Below are 21781 nucleotides of genomic sequence, written 5' to 3'. Positions count from 1 at the left end.
ACCACTTTGCTCGGGGTGCACGGGCTGCCCCCCCAGCACGCCACAGCACACAGCAGTTCAGCACGTTCTAACATCAATCAACACCTAGACTGACTGCTTCCGCACTGTTCATAGATCAGCTCGGTAGAGATGCAGAATCTCCACCCCATCCCAGACCTCTGGAGTCAGGATCTGCATTTTAATAAGACCCACAGGTGAGCCACATCACCATAATTCCCAACACCTCTAAGGGGAAAATACGCCAGAAAACCTCTACAGCAAAATTCAAGGAGAGCAGTGTTCCCAAAATCCTCCAGGGAAAAGAGTGTGACCTGAGAGTTTTATACCCACTCACACTGTCACTCAAGTATAAAATCACAGGATGGATGTGTTCACACATGCACAGTCCAGGGATTATATGTCCCATGAGCTCATATTCAAGAATACAAAAGACAAATTTAGCCAGCCAAAATATTGATGGAAAAGTTCAGTTCAGTAAGAAGGTGGTGAGCATTGGACATTTTTAAAAATTTGTGCATTTCATTGTGTGTAATTTTATATCACAAAAGGGACACTGAACAAATACTGACTTCTTGTTAATGAGATTCATGCTGACATAAGAAGAAGTGTACAGAGGCCTTCATCTTTCTTTGAAATATGAAGTAAATATGACACATGATAGATTGGTGGGTGGATAAACATAAGTATAGTTTTTAAGTATATAGTATATAAGTAAGTATAGTATATACTATACTATAGTATAAGTATAGTATATAGTATGTAAGTATATAAGTATATAGTATATAAGTAAAAGGTTAATGGTAAGATTTAGGTTGTGAGTGTACAAGTGTTCCTTGTCATGTTCTTTTACAGAACTAAGCCTCCCTTTGTGGGAGAATTATGGTTACAAAATGGAACGCAAATATTACACACCATGTTGATGTAGAAATAATAATACAGCTTACCCAAATTAGGGGAGGAAAAGGGAGAGAAGCTATAGGGTTATGTAAGCATGCCAATTTCCTCATCATTAGCAGTGGAAAGTGAGGGATTCAATAGATATTATTTAAAGGTGATAAATCAACTGACAGACTAAAAAAGGTTCTCTAAGAGAAATAAGAATAGTCATCAAACAAGCCAAAACCTGCGGGTGGAAGGCACAGAGAAACTAGCCCACATGCCCTACTTTGAGCGTTGCTTGTCCCAAACAATCAGTAGATACAGTGCAAATAAAAAGCTTTCAAGGTACAAATCTCCACTTATAAAGAAGCTACTGGGATATAATATAAAAGCCTAAGGAATATGGCCAGTAATAGTGTACTAACTTTGGGGACAGATGGTTACTAGAATTATTGTGGTGATCATTTCATAATGTATGCAAATATCAAATCACTATGTAATACACCTGAAACTAACATAATATTGTACGTCAACTATATTTAAATTCAAAAAACTTTCAAAGTGATACTAGGGCTATATAGTAAATCCTTAAGATATAGTGGTCAATGGAAACTGTAAGGCACAGAATTGCTGGGCAGGGTACTATCCTTTGCGATCTTAAGGGAAACAAACATATGCGTAGACTATTTTGGAAAAGATACTGTTAACAGTGGTTCCTTCTGGAATAAGGGGTTAAGAGTGGGTGGGAGTGAGACTTTCATTTCTACTGTGTATTCAGTTATACAACTTCATCAAAACAAGCAGACCAACCAACTTTGAGATGTGTTGCCTTAAACATTACTTAATGGGGAGGGGTGGGGGGGAATTCAGCCCCACCTCAACCCTCTCGTAAATAAAAAGAAACACTTAAAAGACCATCAGACACAGGTCCTAACTGTAAATTGGGAATGGCTTTTAGAGGAGAATGATCAATGCTGCTACGAACTGCCAGGGGACAGGAAGATTTCTTCCCCTTGGAAATCTTTAAAGAGAAAACACTCCCTCGTCCTAAGCTTTGTAAAGGGCTAAGTGGAGAAAATGAATGCGGGGATTCATTACTCCTTTGAGTCTTTGGCCTCATCAGGAGTATTTAAGGAATTGAAACTACAGCTGTAGTCGCTCTGAATTCAACGTGCAATGTTCTGTGGGTTTTAATTCGCTCTGAGTGAGTCATTTTCATTTTTAGATGGCAGGTATTTTTAACTTCACTTCTCCAGATGGACCTGTCAGTCAAGGCTGTGTTCTGCAGCTTCTCTCTCCAACCATCAGGGTGGGACCTGTGGCTTCCAGGAAGGAAGTCAGCCCCCAGCATGGGGCACTGACTTCTCTGCTCCTTGCTCTGGGCATGTGATCCCTGGGTACTCCAAGAAAGCAAAGGTGTGACATTAACTGCCTGCCTTGGTGTTGTTTTTCCACTCTGCAGGATTTAGATCTGTTCCTCTGAAGAACGGCTACAGTGAAGACATGGAGCTGGCTTCCCTCCTGGTTTTCTGTGAGATGCGGCCAGTCCTGGTGGGTGGAGACACACCAGCTGGGGTTCCCTGAGCTATGTATGTCTGCTGGTGGGGTGGAGACGACCAATGAGTATGGCTGAGGGACTTGGACCCCATGGAGAATTATCTCGCCAAACATGCCACATCATAAAAGAAGGATTCCTTTTAGCTACAGATGTCCTCCGAGGTCCTAGGGTTTTCCTTCCAGTGGCCTTTCTTCTGGCAGGATGCTGTACGATTCTGTGAAGAGGTTGTGTAGTTGGAAAGGGGGAAGCTCTTTGGAAGTTCTTTGGTTTTGTTTCAGTCAGAGCCAGGCAAGACAGTGCTCTTCTAGGTAAACGCATCTTTCCTGCATGCTTTACCTCACCTGTTGGTCTTTGGTAATCCCTTCCAAAGGTCTGCAAGCATCCAGCAAAGCTTTGTCATGGCTTGTCCTGGGGAAGGGAATTCATGGACCTCAAGTTCCCACAGCAAGCAGCACTCCTCTTGTGGTTCTGTCTGCTATTGGTGGAGCCTGGCTTCTTGTTCTTTTGGTTTGCAGCAGCCTTGAAGATACTTATTCTCTCCTTTGGTTAACCAGTTTGGGTAGGCTTGATGGAAGGGGCTTGGCCTCCTTGAATTATGAAAGAGGATGAGATAAGGTTGGTGAGGACCAAAGGTTAAGAATACAGCACCGAGGAGTGGGTAGTTCAGGTCTTGGGTTTGATGGTATGTATTGTGATTCTAAAGCTTCAGAGTCTTTGTGACGGCCTCTCTCATAGAGCGAACCCCACTAGGCCCCGTATGTGGCCAGTACAACCTCCCAAGGTCTTTCCACTCCCCTAGACACCACACTCAGCCTGGGCTGGGTGAATCTGTGCTCGCCCCAGTTCTCCTGGGAGAACCTGGAAAACCCGGAGGGCTGACGTGGGCTTGGTCAGTGTTGCTTACCTCGTTTCATTGCGCTTTTCAGATACTGCATTTTTTAAACGAATTGAAGGGTTATGGCAACCCTGTGACCAGCAAGTCTGTTGGCACCGTTTTTCCAACAGCATTTGCTCTCTTCTTGTCTCCGTCTCACATTTTGGTAATTTGCATATTTCAAACTTTTTCATTATTACTCTATTTGTTATGGTGATCTGTGATCAGTGATCTTGGTTGTTATTACCATGACTTGTTGAGATGATGGTTAGCATTTTTTAGCAATAAAATATTTTTAGTTAAGGTAGATACATTGTTTTTTAGACATAGTTAATATAGTATAGTGGAAATGTGACTCTTACATGCACTGGGAAACCAAAAAATGTGTGACTCGCTTTATTGCACTATTCACTTTATTGGAATGGTCTGGAACCCAACCTGCAATATCCCAGGTGTGCCTGTAGAGCTGAGCACCATCCAATGGGGAAGAGAGAAAGGCAAGGATGGGGATGCCTTTGAACAGCCATAGTCATCGCCCATGCAGTAAAAACTCAGAGGAGAGAACATTAGGCTTTCTGCATAGCTGTTTGCCTTCCGTTCAGTTTTGATAACCTTGATAGTTTCAAAAGTATTTTAGAAGCATCAAGGTGGAAGAGGATGCAAAAATACAGGGCACGGTAGGTGGGGGCCAAAGAACTTCAGTGACAGTTTGTTGGTATGAAATAAGCTCGTGATGATGTAACTGTCTGAAAAAGATAAGGGGACTGATAATGAAGGTTTTCCATTTTGAAACAAAGTTTAAATGTTAGCACTTTGGACTCTGTCAAAGTAAATGTAATGTTTATATGAAGGTCAGTTTTCACTTGAGCCTTAAATTATGGATCCAAAAAAATGACCTTTCATGATTCTAAATGATAGAAATGCTCGACATGCAAGTTTTATATACATTCCTCCCTTTCCTGGTAGTCCTTGTTGAGCATTCGTCTACACGCTGCTCTGCAAAGCTGTTGTTAAACCACCCGGAAGCATTATAAAGAATTTAAATGACTAGGTAGCACCGGCGGCAGATGCAATTGGTGTATTTAAAAGAAAATGTATTTATCCAGCTTTGACTTCCTTAATGAGGGAAGCTTCTGCTGCGGAGGCCACTGAGAGAGGGTGGGGGGAAGAGGGGGCTTTGTGTGGGGTTCCTGGGGGAAAAGTTGTCTTGAGTACGTGCAGGTTTCATCTTTGCTACTGGTTCCTGAGCTTTTATTTAATTCCACATCTGTCACCTGGTTGTAAGCCATTCACAGGCACCATCTGGCCTGTGTGCCCCACACTGTGATGAGAGGTGTGTGTCTGGGACACCTGGGTGCCCAAGGTCAAACCGCGTTTTATTTATCACTGTATATCCTCTGTGACACCAGGCAGACACTCTGGTAAACAGCTTCCAGAAAGCCTTGTCTGAGCAAATGATTGATCCAGTGCGAGCTGAGATGGAGTTTACTCGTAAAACATTGGCTGCGATAAGAGTTTAAAGCCCCCAGAAAGCTGTCAGTAAGCACGTTGAGCCCTTTCTGGAGGCCATTTAAATGTCACAATCACTCATCAATTCTGTTCCTCTGTTAGCTGTATATATGGTTTACAAAGGGTCTTTTTAACACCATTTTAGTACCTATGATATTTAGTTTGAGAAGTAGGAAAAGGAAGGAAGGCGGAGGTTGAAAAAATCCCATAAACCACCTGTACATAACTACTGCTAGCATTTTGATATCTTTCCTTTGCCTGATAATTTTTTGCATATATTTTCATAGTTGGATTCATATAATATGAATATGTGCCCTTTATTCACTTCACAGATGATGCTAAGCATTTTTCCATATTCTTACCATTTTCAAAGCCATTAATGCCTGTTTCATCAGGTGGAGGTCCCTAATTCACTTAGCCTTTCTCCCACTGATGGACAGTTAGGTTGTTTGCACCTTTCTACTTTATAATAATGAAGGTCTTCATATAACATCGATTAAAAATTACTTCCTGAGGCTAGCTATTTTGCAATGGAATGATAGGCCAAAGAGGAAAATAAAAGACCATATATTTTTGGATACATGTCGAATTGTTCTCTGGAAGTAAATAGTTTCTTTTAAGTTGATGTATTATATGCAATCTTGCCATTAATTGAAAAGGGCCTCCTTCACTCAAATGATCTAAACTTGTGAGATTCAGAAGAATGGGGCAGGAGAAATACGGAAACTCGAATAGTCATCCTAATTATCATCGATGGGCAAGCTGGCAGTATCTGGAGGGTACGTTTGAGAAAACTGGCAGCCCCAGGATCTCTGAATACAGATCCCGGGGTCGGCAGTGCCTACCTTCGTGCTGGGTGGGGCTAAGGTACAAGGGGAGTGGCCTAGCTGCAAAGACCAGGGTCTGTGGTTCCCAGCAAGGCCCAGCCAGAGCAGATGTGTGGATTCACACATATCCTTCTGGAGAAGGGCTGTGGGGCACACTGAAGTCCTGGAGGATGAGTAGTGGGTGCTGCACTCGGGAGCTGAGCTGGTCCTGGTGTTGGAGATTGGGAAAGATTTCTTTACAGTCGGGAGACCTGGAGACAGAGAGAAAGGCCCTCCTCGTGCCTCAACAGCTAGAGTTTGACCAGTGCTGCTCCCAAACAGCAGAAACAAGGTGCCTCCACCATGTCCCAGTGCCTTCGTGTGACTACCGCACATACAAAACTGTGAGCATGCAGTGGAAAACCAGGCACGGAGCGACAAGAAGAGGAAAGACCAGGTGACTACCCGGTACAGGTGGCTGGCAGTTGAACTAGAGCTGCCGGAAGCATCTTATGAGAACCCTAACACATCAGTGCTTTATTTGGATGTACATTAAAGCTCTAAAAAAGACCTTCTGGAATTTGAAACCAAAAAAAAAAAATTATCTTTTGAATTTAAAAATTCAGTACATAAATAGAGAGATCCACATTAGTGACTCAAACAACAATGTGGATTTGTCTCCTGGTGCGCAAGGAGAGGATTCAGAGCACCACCTAAATGAGCTCCAGAGACGGGCGTGAGCCACAGCTATCAGCACAGACCCTAAGAGACGGGCATGAAATGCTAAGGCTGCTGTGGCCGCCACCAAGAAGCCTGTGTGCAAGCACAGGTCACTGTCCACACCTGCCCTCCCGGGAGCCTGTGCAGCCCGCCACTGCCAGGGTCCCGTGATCCAGGGACAACTTCCCCAGGAGAACACACAGCGCGCCTCAGGCTGGTGCAAGGTCACGCCATCCTCTGCTGCCACAGGCTTGCCCTGCATCCGTACCCCTCCCTCCTCCGGCCTGAGGGAGCCAGAGCCCCCTAATCAGCTGCTGCTTTAACCCCATCCTGGCTGAGCAAAGAACACATGCCCTCAGGCGACCTACACGCAGAGTCGGGCCGAATCCAAAGCTGAACCCCAGGAGCTGTGCAAACAAAGAAGAGAAAGGGAAATCTCTCCCAGCAGGCTCAGGAGCAGCGGATTAAAGCTCCACAATGAACTTGATGTACCCTGCATCTGTGGAATACCTGAACAGACAACGAACCATCCCAAAATTGAGGAAGTGGACTTTGGGAGCAACTGTAGACTTGGGGTTTGCTCTCTGCATTGAACTTGTTTCTGGTTTTATGTTTATCTTGGTTTAGTATTTAGACTTTATTATCATTGGCAGATTTGTTTATTGATGTGGTTGCTCTGTTCCTTGTTTTTAATATATATATTGTTTTCCTTTTTCTCTCTTTGTCAGTGTGTATGTGTATGCTTCTTTGTATGATTTTGTCTGTATAGCTTTGCTTTTACCATCTGTCCAAGGGTTCTGTCTTTTTTTTTTTTTAAGTGCTTGTTATCATTGGTGGATTTGTTTATTGGTTTGGTTGCTCTCATCTTTCTTTTCTTTATGACGTCTTAATTTTTTATTCTTTTAATAACTTTATTTTATTTTATTATTTTTGTCTTTCTTTTTTCTTCTCCCTTTCCTTCTGAGCCATGTGGCTGACAGGGTCTTGTTGCACCGGCCGGGTGTCGGGCCTGTGCCTCTGAGGTGGGAGAGCCGAGTTCAGGACACTGGTCCACCAGAGACCTCCCAGCTCCACATAATATCAAACAACAAAAGCTCTCCCGGCGATCTCCATCTCAACACTAAGACCCAGCTCCACTCAACGACCAGCAAGCTACAGTGCTGGACACCCTATGCCAGACAACTAGCAAGAGAGGAACACAACCCCACCCATTAGCAGAGAGGCGGCCTAAAATCATAATAAGGTCACAGATACCCCAAAACACACTACCGGACATGGTCCTGCCCACCAGAAACACAAGATCCAGCCTCATCCACCAGAACAAACAAATGAAGAGGAAATAGGCAGTCTACCTGAAAAAGAATTCAGAGTAATGAAAGTAAAGATGATCCAAAATCTTGTATACAGAATGATGAAAATACAAGAAACATTTAACAAGGACCTAGAAGAACTAAAGAGAAAACAAACTGATGAACACAATAAATTTAAAATTCACTAGAAGGAATCAATAGCAGAGTAACTGAGGCAGAAGAACGGATAAGTGACCTGGAAGATAAAAGAGTGGAAATAACTATGGCAGAGCAGAATAAAGAAAAAAGAATGAAAAGAATTGACGACAATTTCAGAGACCTCTGGGATAACATTAATTGCACCAACATTCGAATTATAGGGGTCCCAGAAGAAGAAGTGAAAAAGAAAGGGTCTGAGAAAATATTTGAAGAGATTATAGTTGAAAACTTCCCTAATATGGGAAAGGAAATAATCAAGTCCAGGAAGTGCAGAGGCCCATACAGGATAAATCCAAGGAGAAGCACACCAAGACACATACTAATCAAACTATCAAATAAAATACAAAGAAAAAATATTAAAAGCAGCAAGGGAAAAACAACATACAAGGGAATCCCCATAAGGTTAACAGCTCATCTTTCAGCAGAAACTCTGCAAGCTAGAAGGGAGTGGCAGGGCATATTAAATTGATGAAAGGGAAAAACCTACAACCAAGATTACTCTACCTAGCAAGGATCTCATTCAGATTCGATGGAGAAATTAAAACCTTTACAGACAAGCCAAAGCTAAGAGAATTCACCACCACCAAACCAGCTTTACAACAAATGCTCAAGAACTTCTCTAGGCAGGAAACACAAGAGAAGGAAAAGACCTTCAATAACAAACCCAAAGCAATTAAGAAAATGGTAATAGGAACATACATATCAATAACTACCTTAAATGTAAATGGATTAAATGCTCCCACCAAAAGATACAGACTGGCTGAATGGATACAAAAACAGGACCCATATATGTGCTGTCTACTAGAGACCCACTTCACACCTAGGGACACATACAGACTGAAAGTGAGGGGATGGAATAAGATATTCCATGCAAATGGAAATCAAAAGAAAGCTGGAATAGCAATTCTCATATCAGACAAAATAGACTTTAACATAAAGACTACTACAAGAGACAAAGAAGGACACTACATAATGATCAAGGGAGCAATCCAAGAAGATATAACAATTGTAAACATTTATGCAGCCAACAAAGGAGCACCTCAATACATAAGGCAAATGCTAACAGCCATAAAAGGGGAAATCGACAGTAACACAATAATAGTAGGGGACTTTAACACCCCACTTTCACCAATGGACACATCATCCAAACAGAAAATTAATAAGGAAACACAAGTTTTAAATGATACATTAAAAAAGATGGACTTAATTGATATTTATAGGACATTCCATCCAAAAACAACAGAATACACTTTCTTCTCAAGTGTTCGTGGAACATTCTCCAGGATAGATCATATCTTGGGTCACAAATCAAGACTTAGTAAACTTAAGAAAATTGAAATCCTATTAAGTATCTCTTCTGACAACAATGCTATGAGACTAGATATCAATTACAGGAAAAAATCTGGAAAAAATACAAACACATGGAGGCTAAACAATACACTACTGAATAACCAAGAGATCACTGAAGAAATCAAAGAGGAAATTAAAAAAATACCTAGAAACAAATGACAATGAAAACACAACAACCCAAAACCTATGGGATGCAGCAAAAGCAGTTTTAAGAGGCAAGTTTAGAGCAATACAATCCTACCTCAAGAAATGGGAAACATCTCATATAAACAACCCAACCTTATACCTAAAGCAATTAGAGAAAGAAGAAAAACCCCCAAAGTTAGCAGAAGGAAAGAAATCATAAAGATCAGATCAGAAATAAATGAAAAAGAAATGAAGGAAACGATAGCAAAGATCAATAAAACTAAAAGCTGGGGCTTCCCTGGTGGGGCAGTGGTTGAGAGTCCGCCTGCCGATGCAGGGGACATGGGTTTGTGCCCTGGTCCGGGAGGATCCCACGTGCTGCGGAGTGGCTGGGCCCGTGAGCCATGGCCGCCGGGCCTGCGCATCCGGAGCCTGTGCTCCGCAGTGGGAGAGGCCACAGCAGTGAGAGGCCCGCATACCACAAAAAAAAGAAAAAAAAAAAGAAAAAAGGATAAAAGAAGAAGAAATTAAAAATATAGTAATGGATATAACATAGATTTGATCAGGTGAATGGGCTGATTTCTCCCATTAGAAAAGAAGCAAAGAAATCCAGCTGAGCAATGTTTAAAAGAAATAGGCCTGAAACAAAGGTTAGAAGAAAAAAAACAGTAATGAAGAGTTACTGGGAAAAATTGGGAAGGAAAAATTAATACCAAAGTAGAATTCAAGATCAAAAGTACTAAAGAGTATTAAGAGGGACGATATGTAATGACAGAATGTCTGGTTTACAAAAGGGATGCAAGAGTCATAGATGTTTAGTTAGAAACCAGCATTACTATGCTACACATATAAAACAAAAGTTCATACAAATAAAAGATCACTTGATTGAAAACATCTTTCAGAATCTGGATGTCTAGTATACAAAAAAATCACCAAGGACAGATGATCAAGCTAATGACTCACAAGTTTGATTTAAGAGATACACTTTATGTCCTACAAGTGGATAACGTACATTGTTTTCTTCTATTTCTCAGAAACTTGATTGAGTACTTGAGCACAAAGAAAACCTTAATACATTATAACCTGATAAAATTTGAAGGATACTAAGATGGTCAAAATGTTCCCTATTTGAAAATAAGGAATTCCTAGATGAAATAAATAAAGTAAATTACTCAAAGGTAGTAAAACATTTATGCCATAAGTATATAAGTATATGTAGGAGAGTTCTTGCCTTAAAACTACACAGAAAATTGAATATTCATTTAAAATTAAAAATAGTAATAGTAAAGATAAAAGCCAACTGAAGGAAACATAAAACAAATGCTGATTCATTGAAAAGATCAATTAAATAAACTCTTTGCATGCTTAATAAAGGAACAAAGTAAGGGCAAAAGCAAACAAGAGTAAATACTGAAAAGGAGACTGAACCCCGAATAATAAGATTAAAAAGTTTGAAAAACTAGGGCAAAATGGTTGCCTTAAAGAATGGGCTAAAATTGTGTCAAGAAACGGTAGAAAACTTGGAGACGAAGTGCTTCAAAAAACACCTAAAGGGTAATAAAACACCTATCAGATAAAAGAGGTATCAGATCTAGATGGTGTTAACAGCTGTGTTCTAGTTGGATTTAAAAACACAATTCCAACTTTAATCCACTGAAGTCAACAGAAAACTGGAAATGTTCCAGTTAATGTCTTGAAGCTGTATAACTTTCATATCACCACCCACTCACAGATAAATGTCAGTTACGAATACAGATTAAAATTCTAAAAAAAACCAGTTACTGGAAGAACGATATATTACAAGTAAGTAGTTTAGTCCAATAATGCAAGGGTGGTTTAACCCTGGTATAGTTAGTGACACTGAGCAAAATCATATACCTTTAGAGGTAACAAATGTAACCAGTCAAAGAAACAATCAGTATAAAGTGTGGTAAAGCAATAAAATTATCTGCTCACAAATTATGGTTATATACTTTAAAAAACAGACTCCAATTTTAAGGAGACTGATTTGTGTATTTGTCATGTATCTATTAAGTCACTCACTTTTCTCTATTCTAGAAATAACAGTTGGAAATGTGGGATGGGAGGCAGGGACAGATGGGAAATCTCATTCATGATAATGACAAAAACTATAACATCATGTTAGGAGTAATTCAAATAAGAAAGGTATAGGGCTTTTAGACTGGAAGACATAAAGCAACACCTGAACAAGGAGAGATATACACCAACCCTTCCAAAGTTACTGTTTGATTGAAATCAGAGGTATCAGTGTAAGCTCACTTAAAATACACACACAGGTATGCAGAAATACATAATGTTTGCATCATTACTCTACATATATACATACCCTAGCTGTGTCTACTGAGAGGGCCTAGAACTAATGACACCCCAGTAGCAATGAGCACACACAAGCACCCACATCTTGCTTCCTAAATATCATTCTCCAGTAAAAGAAATCAGAGCTCTTTAGACAAGAGCTTAATTCCAGAGTAGGGACAGATAAAATATAAAATGAGCCTGGAATACCTTCAAATTCCAGTGAGTAATGGATAAAGAAGTGCTAAAGTAAGGATGGTGACACACCAAAATCTCCCAAAGGCCCAAGCTGGAACAATTTGAGCAGCAAAATAATAATATTGGATTATAACCCATGGACACATGGATGTTTAATAATTAAACGAGAGACATACAGCTCAAAATCAAAAAAACAAACCACCCAACCAAAAAAATAGGCAGAAGATCTAAGTAGACATTTCTCCAGAGAAGACATAGAGATGGCTAATAGGCACATGAAAAGATGCTCGCCACCACTCATTATTAGAGAAATGCAAATCAACACTACAATGAGGTATCACCTTATACAGGTCAGAATGGCCAGAAAGTCTACAAATAATAAATGCTGGAGAGGGTGTGGAGAAAAGGGAACCTCCTACACTGTTGGTGGGAATGTAAACTGGTGCAGCCAGTATGAAGAACAGTATGGAGGTTCCTCAAAAAAATTAAAAATAGAGTTACCATAAGATCCTGCAATCCCACTCCTGGGCATATATCTGGAGAAAACAATACTTTAAAAATATACATGCACCCTTATGTTCATTGTGCACTATGTACAATATCCAAGACATGAAAGCAAATGAAATATCCATCAACAGATGAATGGATAAAGAAGATGTGGTAATATATAAACAATAAATGTTACTCAGCCCTTAAAAAAAGAATGAAATAATGCCATTTGCAGCAACATGCATGGACCTAGAGATTATTCATACTAAGTCAGAGAAAAATAATATCATATATTACTTATATGTGGAACCTGAAAAATGATACAAATGAACTAATTTACAAAACAGAAACAGATACAGAAAAACATATGGATACCAAAGAGGAAAGGTGGGTAGGAGGAATAAATTAGGAATTCGGGCATAACAGATTCATACTACTATATATAAAATAGATAAACGACCACAACCTACTACTATATGGCACAGGGAACTATATTCCATAAGTTGTAATAACCTATATGGGAAAAGAATCTGAAAAATAATATATGTGTGTGTGTGTGTGTGTGTGTGTGTGTGTATGTATAACTGAATCACTTTGCTGTAAACCTGAAACTAACACAACATTGTAAATCAGCTATACATCCATAAAAAATAATTGAAAAATAATAATTAAATGAGACAGAAGAGATAGTTTTTCCTTACAGAAGAATTCCATTAATAAATGCAGGAGTGACCTAGAAGAAATAACAGGCAAAGCATTCTCTGACATAAATCGTACCAGTGTTCTCTTAGCTCAGTCTCCCAAGGCAATACAAATAAAAACAAAAATAAACAAATGGGACCTAAGCAAACTTATAAGCTTTTTGCACAGCAAAGAAAACGAAGACAACCTACAGAATGCGAGAAAATATTTGCAAATGATGTGACTGACATGGGCTTAATTTCCAAAATATACAAACAGCTCATACAACTCAACAAGAAAACAAACAACCCAATCAAAAAATGGGCAGAAGATCTAAATAGACACTTCTCCAAAGAAGACATACAGATGGCCACCAGGCACATGAAAAATGCTCAATATCGCTAATTATTAGAGAAATGCAAATCAAAACTACAGTGAGGTACCACCTCATACCAGTCAGAATGGCCATCATTAAAAAGTCTACAGATAACAAGTGCTGGAGAGGGTGTGGGGAAAAGGGAACCCTCCTACACTGTTGGTGGAAATGTAAGTTGGTGCAGCCACTGTGGAAAACAGTAAGGAGGTTCCTCAGAAAACGAAAAATAGAACTACCATCTGATCCAGCAATCCCACCCCTGGCCATATATCCACACAAAACTATAATTCAAAAAGATACATGCATCCTTATGATCATAGCAGCACTATTCACAATAGCCAAGACACGGAAACAACCTAGATGTCCATCGACAGATGAATGGATAAAGAAGATGTGGTACATATATACAAAGGAATACTACTCAGCCATAAAAAAATGAAATAATGCCATTTGCGGCAACATGGATGCAACTAGAGATTATCACACTAAGTGAAGTAACTCAGAAAAAGACAAATACCATATGATAATCACTTATATGTGGAATCTAAAATACGGCACAAATGAACCTATCTACGAAACAGAAACAGACTCACAGACATAGAGAACATACTTGTAGTTGCCAAAGCAGAGGGGAGGGATGGACTGGGAGTCTGGGATTAGTAGATGCAAACTATTACATATAGGATGGATAAACAACAATGTCCTCTACTGTATAGCACAGGGAAGTATTTTCAAATCCTGGGATAAATCATAATGTTTAATATAATACAAAATATTATATTAATATAAAAAAGAGTGTATATATATAAAAATATTTGTGTATAACTGAGTCATTTGCTGTATAACAGAAATCATTGTAAATCAACTATACTTCCATAAAAAATAAAATAAAAAAATAAACATTCAAGAAAAGAAATGCAGGAGTGAGGGAAATAGAAAATCGCCATTGGAACACCACAGTAAAGATGTACCAGTGGATGCTAAAATTAGTGAGTCAAAGTTTGAGGAGAAACAGGCTATTTGCATAGTCTCAAACTATTGATACCTTCCTCTAAGAAATTTAATTGGAAAGAAAAACAGGAGCTTTACAGTGGATGAACCCAGCAGACACCATCTTAACCAAAAATGATCAGTGTCACCACCAGTAATGTGTTGACATCACGTACCTCCTGAGAAGGTGTGGCATTCTTGCCAAAGCTGCATAACCTCAAACAAATCATGAGAAAACACCGGACAAAGCCTTGAACTGCAGAATGTTCTACAAAGCAAGTGACCAGTACTCTTTCAAAGTGTCAAGCTCATAAATGGGGGGCGGGTGGGGCTGAGGAAATGTCACAGATTGGAGGAAACTGGAAGACAAGGCAGCTGCATGTGATGTGGGTTCCTGGACTGGATCTTAGACCAGATAAAGGACATGGATGGAAAACCCAGTGAAAACCGAATACTTTAGTTAACAGTATTGCCCCAATGCTAATTTCCTAGTTTTGATAATTATACTGTGGTTGTGCAGGATGGTAACCCTGGGGACCAGGGTGGCACAGGGTATGAGAATTTGCTGTACTCTTATTGCAACTTTTCTATAAGTATAAAATGGCAACATAAAAAAATTAAAAGGAAAAAGCATCAGTGGGGGGAGAAAACAAACAGAAAAAAAGTAAAGATGGAGAATTCCATGAAGGTTTTGTCACAGAGCAGAGAAAACTTATTACCAAAGGTGTTCTCCAAGAATTAAAGGATTTTAAATTCTAAATTATACACACACACATCCATCTAAAACGGGGTTAAAGAAGATTCAAGGGCTTAAAGTGGGAATAATAATAAAATTGTGATGTAAACATAAATTGATATAACCAAAAATGGATTTATCTCCATGGGGGAAGATAAAACAGCCAAATCTTTCTCTCTGAAAATAATCCCTAAAAACTGAAAAACCAAGAACTTGGAGTAATAAGCAGGGTTTTTTTGTTTTGCTTTGTTTTGGTTTTTGTTTTTTAGAAAAACAAAATCATTTAACTGTGAAGTTAATAATCAAAAGAAACCACTGTTGACTTTGGGGGGCAGGGATCAAGGGGCAGGGGGTGGTAAACCAGGAGGCAGCTGGGTTTTTTGGTAATAATCCTCACAGGACTTCTTGGCTCTTTAAACTCTGTGCATATGTAATTAATAAAAACTGAAAATGTAAAACGTAAGAGGGAGTAGATGGTATATTGATGGGGAGCACATGACTTATTCAAGGACACTTGCTGTGAAGGGGACAAGAGATGGGTCCTTAGCTGCTGGGGTGAAGGGAGAGCGTCTTAAGATGTACTTGCATCCTGCTGATGGAGGTGATTTAGTGAAAAGGGGAAACGAAGCAGGACAGAGAAAGGGTAAGTGCAGGAGGAAAGCCATGGGCTATATGGTAAGGAGCCGAGATGGGCAGATTTCCCACGTAATTTCACCTATACGAAACACGAAGCAAGACCATCAGCTGAGACTGGGGAGATTTAGGGAGAGAGGAAGTGTGAAACAGTCATCTTAAGAGCAGGGAAAAAGAACTTCTTACTGAAATACAATAGGATTGTATCGTTTAATGTGCTTCTATAATGTACATGTTAATATTTTACTTAGGGTTTTCTCACTGCTATTCCTTGAAGTTTTTGGTCAGGTTTTGTTATGCTGGCTTCATATAAATTACTTGCAAGCCTTCTTTCTCAGAGCTATGGCACATTTTGAATAGAATTGGAGGTAACCGCTACCTACATACAACAGATGTCAAAGACACCATTTGTGAAGCTTTCTGAGGCTGATATAAAAATTTTCTCATTTTCTTCCAGGATAATTATTTTTCTGTTATGGGCTACTTTTCTGTAATAGAACATATGTGTGTATATATCTACTATATATTGGAGATATAGAGCCTTATAATAAATACACACACGTATTTATTCTTTTCATCATCACTTGGTTTTCTGTTTCATAGGTTCCTTCCACATCTTCTTATGTGTAGTTCTATACCTATTATCTTTTATTTGGCTAATTGGCCTTCCATACCTTCCTAGATTAGTTTAGATAACAGATTATCTACTTCATTGACTCTGTGTTTGTGTTTTTCCCACAAAACCACCTCGCTCTTGTATTTATTTTGTATTTGGGTTTACCAATTCAGCCATTTCTAAATTTATCTTCACTGATTCAGTCTTTCCTTAGCCTTTTGTTCTTTTTATTACTCCTTGTGTTTGGATACATAATTTATGTATTTCATTTTTGTGTGCTAATACAAATGGGACTGTACATAGGCTGTACACAGATAGATGGCCTGGGGCCAGTGGGCTTCACTCTTCTGAAACACCCTTCATAAAAATAGGTTTGGCAGGTGCCCAGGACTTAGGCGAGCGGTCAGCTGCTTGCTTGAGGGGATGGGATAAAAGTGGATACAGCCCTGCAGCCAGGACAGACAGGGTTAGTAGTATTCCTGAGAACCTAGAGCCCCAGACTATCACTGTAACACTGCTGGCCCTGCCCTTGGGAGTCCCCCATTTAGAGCATTCAGAAAACCAGATGCCCGTGTATAGACTGAGGGAGGAAAGAAACCTCCCATTCCAGATGAGCTTGCACATTAAAATTTTAACACTCAAGGAAAATAGTGCTAATATAGCTAACAAGCACAAAAGCAAGAGAATTGACTCCAGTGAATCTGAAAATAACTTTGAAATTAAAAAAAAAATTTAAAAGGGAACCCAGTGGATGCACGGATTTTAAAAAGAACCACCCTTCTTAAAATTAATCAGAAAAGGTAGGAATGAAAGGACCAATAAAGAAATCCCTGGAAAGACGAATCGAAAAGTCCTGAAAAGAGTTTTTATAAAGATTAATAAGTAGGAAATTACAGAAAGGGTACAGCTAAGGAAAGAATAAATGTGAAGATTGTGTTTGGGGAATTTGCTTTAATACAGCAAGACAAGGTAAAAATACTAAAAGGGCAAAAAAAAAAAAAAAAAAAAGCGTAAAATGAGAAGCTCCAACATTGGAAAAACCATGGCTGAGAATGTTCCAGCACTGAAGAGACAAGCATCCTCCAACTATAAACAGAGCAGTATAGAGACCCACATACAGGCATATTCTACTGAAATGGCAGAATACAGGGTAAAGAGAAAATTATAAAAGAAAAGACAGATTAACTACAGACGATTGACACATAACCGCAGTGCTTCCATGTATAGCAATAGCAGCCTGAAGACTAAGGGATACCTTCAAAATGCCTTAGACACACAGCTGTGGGTCTAGATATTCTGCATCCTAAGAGCTACCATTCAAGAGTGAGGGCAAAATGAAGGTATTTTCAGAAATGCAAAGACAGATAATTTAGTACTAATAAAGTTTGCTAAAAGAATGACCATGGTAAGCAAGAAGGAATGTAATGCAAGAAGCAATGGTGAGAAAAATTGGTAAGATACATGTATTAGAAAATAGAAATAACCATTGACTTGGAAAAGAAAAACTAAATTTTTGTGACAACTCAGACTCAAAAGAAAGCCAGGAAATAATTATCACAAAGTTCTAAGAGGGAAGGAGGGAGTCTTGATTGGGAGGGGTACATAGAGTAGACTGCTCTGTTTCTTGACTTGCTGGTGTCTCCATAGCTGTTTGCTTTATAGTTATTCACTAAACTGTATATATGTTTTATGTACTTTTCTGAATGTATGTTGTATCTCATAGGACTAAATTATATCACAACTGTAAATGCTTTGGGATTCAGAAAAGGAGACAAGGCCTGCAATTTTAAAAGCATTAGTGGAAAAGGTGTATTTTTTTTTTACATCTTTATTGGAATATAATTGCTTTACAATGTTAGTTTCTGCTGTATAACAAAGTGAATCAGCTATACGTATACATATATCCCCATATCTCCTCCCTCTTGCGTCTCACTCCCACCCTCCCTATCCCACTCCTCTAGGTGGTCACAAAGCACCGAGCTGATCTCCCTGTGCTATGTGGCTGCTTCCCACTAGCTATCTCTTGTACATTTGGTAGTGTATCTATGTCAGTGCTACTCATCATTACACATATGAAAGCAACATAAGTTGTTTTCTTCTAGGCGGAGAGCAGGTGAAAAGAGACCATTGTAGTACAGTGTTAAGACTTCAGTGTGGCTTTCGTTCTGTTTTGCTTTAGTTTTAATAGGAAGGAAAGCTGGTCTCCTTGAGGAAGGATAAACGTTTAAGCGAAGTCACTATGGACCCTATCCAGTGCCTCACTCAGTACGCTGAATCAGTTACCAAGGACTACCCATTTTACCTCCACTCCTTGTGCAAAGACAGTCATCGTTTTACTCCTCGGCACTTTGCCAGTGGCCAGAATAACCTTTACCATCTCTATCCCCACTCTCCAAAGTCAGAGTTCTACCTGTTATCCCGGGGATATCCATGATGGTTTGTTAGGTCGTTAAGGTGAGAAAAAAATTTCAGACCAAGCTATGGTCTGAGCCACATTTTATAAAAATAAATGACAAAAGAAGCCCACTTGTGTATATGGATGCCCGTTTTTGTAGCACTGGAATCTCTCACTTGACCTACTGCACCAGTGGTAACAGCCACTAGACCCACCCCGAGTAGCCATCCTTTGCACAATAGACAGAGACCTTTAAAAACATCAGTGAGGCAACACACCCTCCTCCTCCCATGCTGACATACAAACACCTTACCCGATAAGATTTTTTTTTCCCTTAGCATAATGGGGGGAATATTTTGGCTCGGACAACTGTGGGGTTTAGGAGTAGGGCTTGTTACAGTCATAGCTGGATCCAGGTGCTCTCCCAGTGGCTCTGTTTCCCTCTCTTTTCTCGAAGCGATAGCAAAGGGACCGCTAGCAACTGGAAACAATCATCACTTTTTCCACTGATCCCCAAGAAAAGAAACTTGCTTTTTACCAAGAGCACTGACCAGAGGCCCAGAGCTGCTACCCATCTGCTGGCTTGGGTCACACGTCTGGGGGCGGAGGTGACAGGGGAGTCGTCGTTACTGGCCAGAGTGACAAGCCCATCTCTGGGGGTATAGCCTATGTTTCCCTGCCTCTTTTGCCACAGCGGGGGTGACAAGTTTATTGAGCTATAATGCGTATACCGTACATTTCACCCACTTAAAGGTATACAGTTCAATCGTTTTTAGTCTATTCAGAGCTGTGTAACCATCATCATGACCAGTCTGGGAATATTTTCATCACCCCAGAAAGCATCTCCTGCTCATTAGCTGTCTCCACTCCAGCCCCCAGGCCACCACTAATCTACCTCCCATCCAGGCTGCCCTCTGCCTCACCTGCTGTGTTCCACTATAAGCACAGAGCCTTTGCATTTGGATGAGAGCCAGAAGGTGACACAGACCCACGGAAAAACAGATTTGATGAAGAAACAGGATCAGTGGGCGGTGCATGTGTCATTTCAGTGTTTCACAATAAAGCTCCCCCTCCTGGAGAACCAGAGTTTCTAAACTGCTTGCTTCCCATGGAGTAAATGACTGCAAGTTTACCTTTGGTTAAAAGAGGCCCTAGATTTTCTGGGAAGGTCCCAGCAGATGACAGGTCTGCCCTGTGCTCCCTTACCTCACACCCTCCAGGCGCCACGCCCCACATCCTGGTTTGGAGGCTGCTGTGCCCACATGGTTGTTCTCACCTCTCTTCCCCAGGAGAGCGAAGAGGAGCTTTACTCCTCCTGCCGCCAGCTGCGGAGGCGGCAGGAAGAACTGAACAACCAGCTCTTTCTGTACGACACACACCAGAACTTGCGCAGCGCCAACCGGGATGCCCTGGTCAGAGAGTTCAACGTCAACGAGAACCAGCTGCAGCTGTACCAGGAGAAGTGCAACCGCAGGTGGGTCAGCCCCCGCCGCCGCAGACCCTGTAGCCACTGTGATGTTGGGCCCCGGGGTCAGGGCTGTGTGAAAGCCTCCATCTTTAGAAATCCTGATACCCTTGACTCCACTTCTCTTTGCTCCGTCAATTACTTACAGTTAGAGCTTAAGCATCTGCACCGTCCCTAAGCTGAACTGTCCTCATGAGAGGGACACTTGAATGTCAGAGTGCAAATAAGCCAGAACCACTACTGTTTAAGGAGCGCTTCTAGACTTCCCAAGCATGGGCTAGTCCAGTGGTTCCTAAATCGAGACAGAATCCCTCCCCCTCCGCAACAAGGGATGCTTTGAATTGTGCTACGGACGTGTAAGGAGGGACAGCCACGTATGCCAGACAGTCCTGCTCCACCAAGAACTGTCGTGAAGAAAATGCCAGTAGCAACCTCCGTTGCAAACAGCATGAAGACTCCTTACCCGTGTTATTTTCATTTCATCTTGACCACACCTACACAGGAGCAGTGACCCCAGCACAATGACCAGTGAGGAAACAGATCCACGCAAGTTACGTGTCTTTGCCAGGGACTCACTTCTCCAACTCTGCCCTGTACCCTCCAGCCCCAAATATGCTGCACGTGCGTGGACAGAGAAATGTCAGAGTTCAGCACGTGGCCCATGTCCTAGACTAATGGATGACGGTGAAATCTGTTTCATTTCAGGTTAAGAGAGAAGAGAGTCAGCAACAGCAAGTTTTACTCATAGAATCCGGGCTCCATGTGTAAAGGTGTCGTGTGTGCACGTGTGTTTGCATGTAGAACTGTGTGCTCTCTTCGGACCCTGGGAACATGCTCATGTGTGAGGTCATCCTCTCCTCAAGCCTGTCAGCGAGATGACATTTCTGAAGTCGACCCAAGTGGCATGAGTTGGGGTAATTTCCTGGTAACTTTTCCGTCTTGGGCAATTTCTTAACTTATAGTCTCTATAGAGGACCCCCAAAACCTGCTCACATTTGGCGTCTCGTTTCCAAACCTCACTGAATAAAAGCAATGAAACTCTTGATCGGTTAAAGCTTCTGTGCACGACCTGTAGAGTGAGGAGGATTCCTTCTCTGGCCCCTAAAGACCCAGGTAATTGACTTCCACAGAAGATGAGCCCCATCTCTAAGGAATTAATTCATTAGATTCTGCAAAGGATTTGAACTAAAAGGCAAACGATTTCACACTTAAGGCCATCAGAATTTACCAGGGCCCAGAGAAGAGCCCTAGCCCTGCCCTGGGTCAAAGCACTTTAACTACCACCAGCAGGCTGAACCGACCTGCTGCCATACGTGACAGGGGGCTGGGGGTGGAGCCTATCCATTAAGACAGAGACTTGCTTCGTGACTGGGGCAGTGGGGATCAAGGGTGGAAATCTTGGGGCCCCTTTGATTTACAGAGCTGATCAGAGCCCCTGAAGGCTCGGCCAGCTTCTCACTCACCCCTGCTCCGTCCACTTATGAGCTGGCTGCATAGCCACAGGGAAGCTCCGGGTCTGCAGCTGTCCACAGGCAAGAGGTCACTCACTGCTTAAA

The 21781-nt window shown here is 41.0% G+C and overlaps 1 protein-coding gene across 1 annotated transcript in view; it reads left to right on the top strand.

Annotated features, from left to right (window-relative positions):
* Window positions 1–21232, top strand: part of PLCG2 (phospholipase C gamma 2) — a gene marked incomplete at its 5' end in the record, with an annotated part of 162428 nt that extends 141196 nt beyond the window's left edge. Inside the window, 3 exons of the mRNA XM_079724278.1 lie at window positions 2342–2430; window positions 20050–20234; window positions 20931–21232. Of these exons, the coding sequence (XP_079580404.1) occupies window positions 2342–2430; window positions 20050–20234; window positions 20931–20973 (317 nt within the window). The 3' untranslated portion in view covers window positions 20974–21232. The remainder of the gene's footprint in view (window positions 1–2341; window positions 2431–20049; window positions 20235–20930) is intronic.
* Window positions 21233–21781: the final 549 nt, after the last annotated feature.

Source organism: Hyperoodon ampullatus (genome assembly GCF_949752795.1).
Source record: "Hyperoodon ampullatus genome assembly, chromosome: 18".
NCBI lineage: Eukaryota > Metazoa > Chordata > Mammalia > Artiodactyla > Ziphiidae > Hyperoodon > Hyperoodon ampullatus.
Note: the sequence above shows the minus strand (reverse complement) of the source record. Positions and strands in the feature narration are given on the sequence as shown.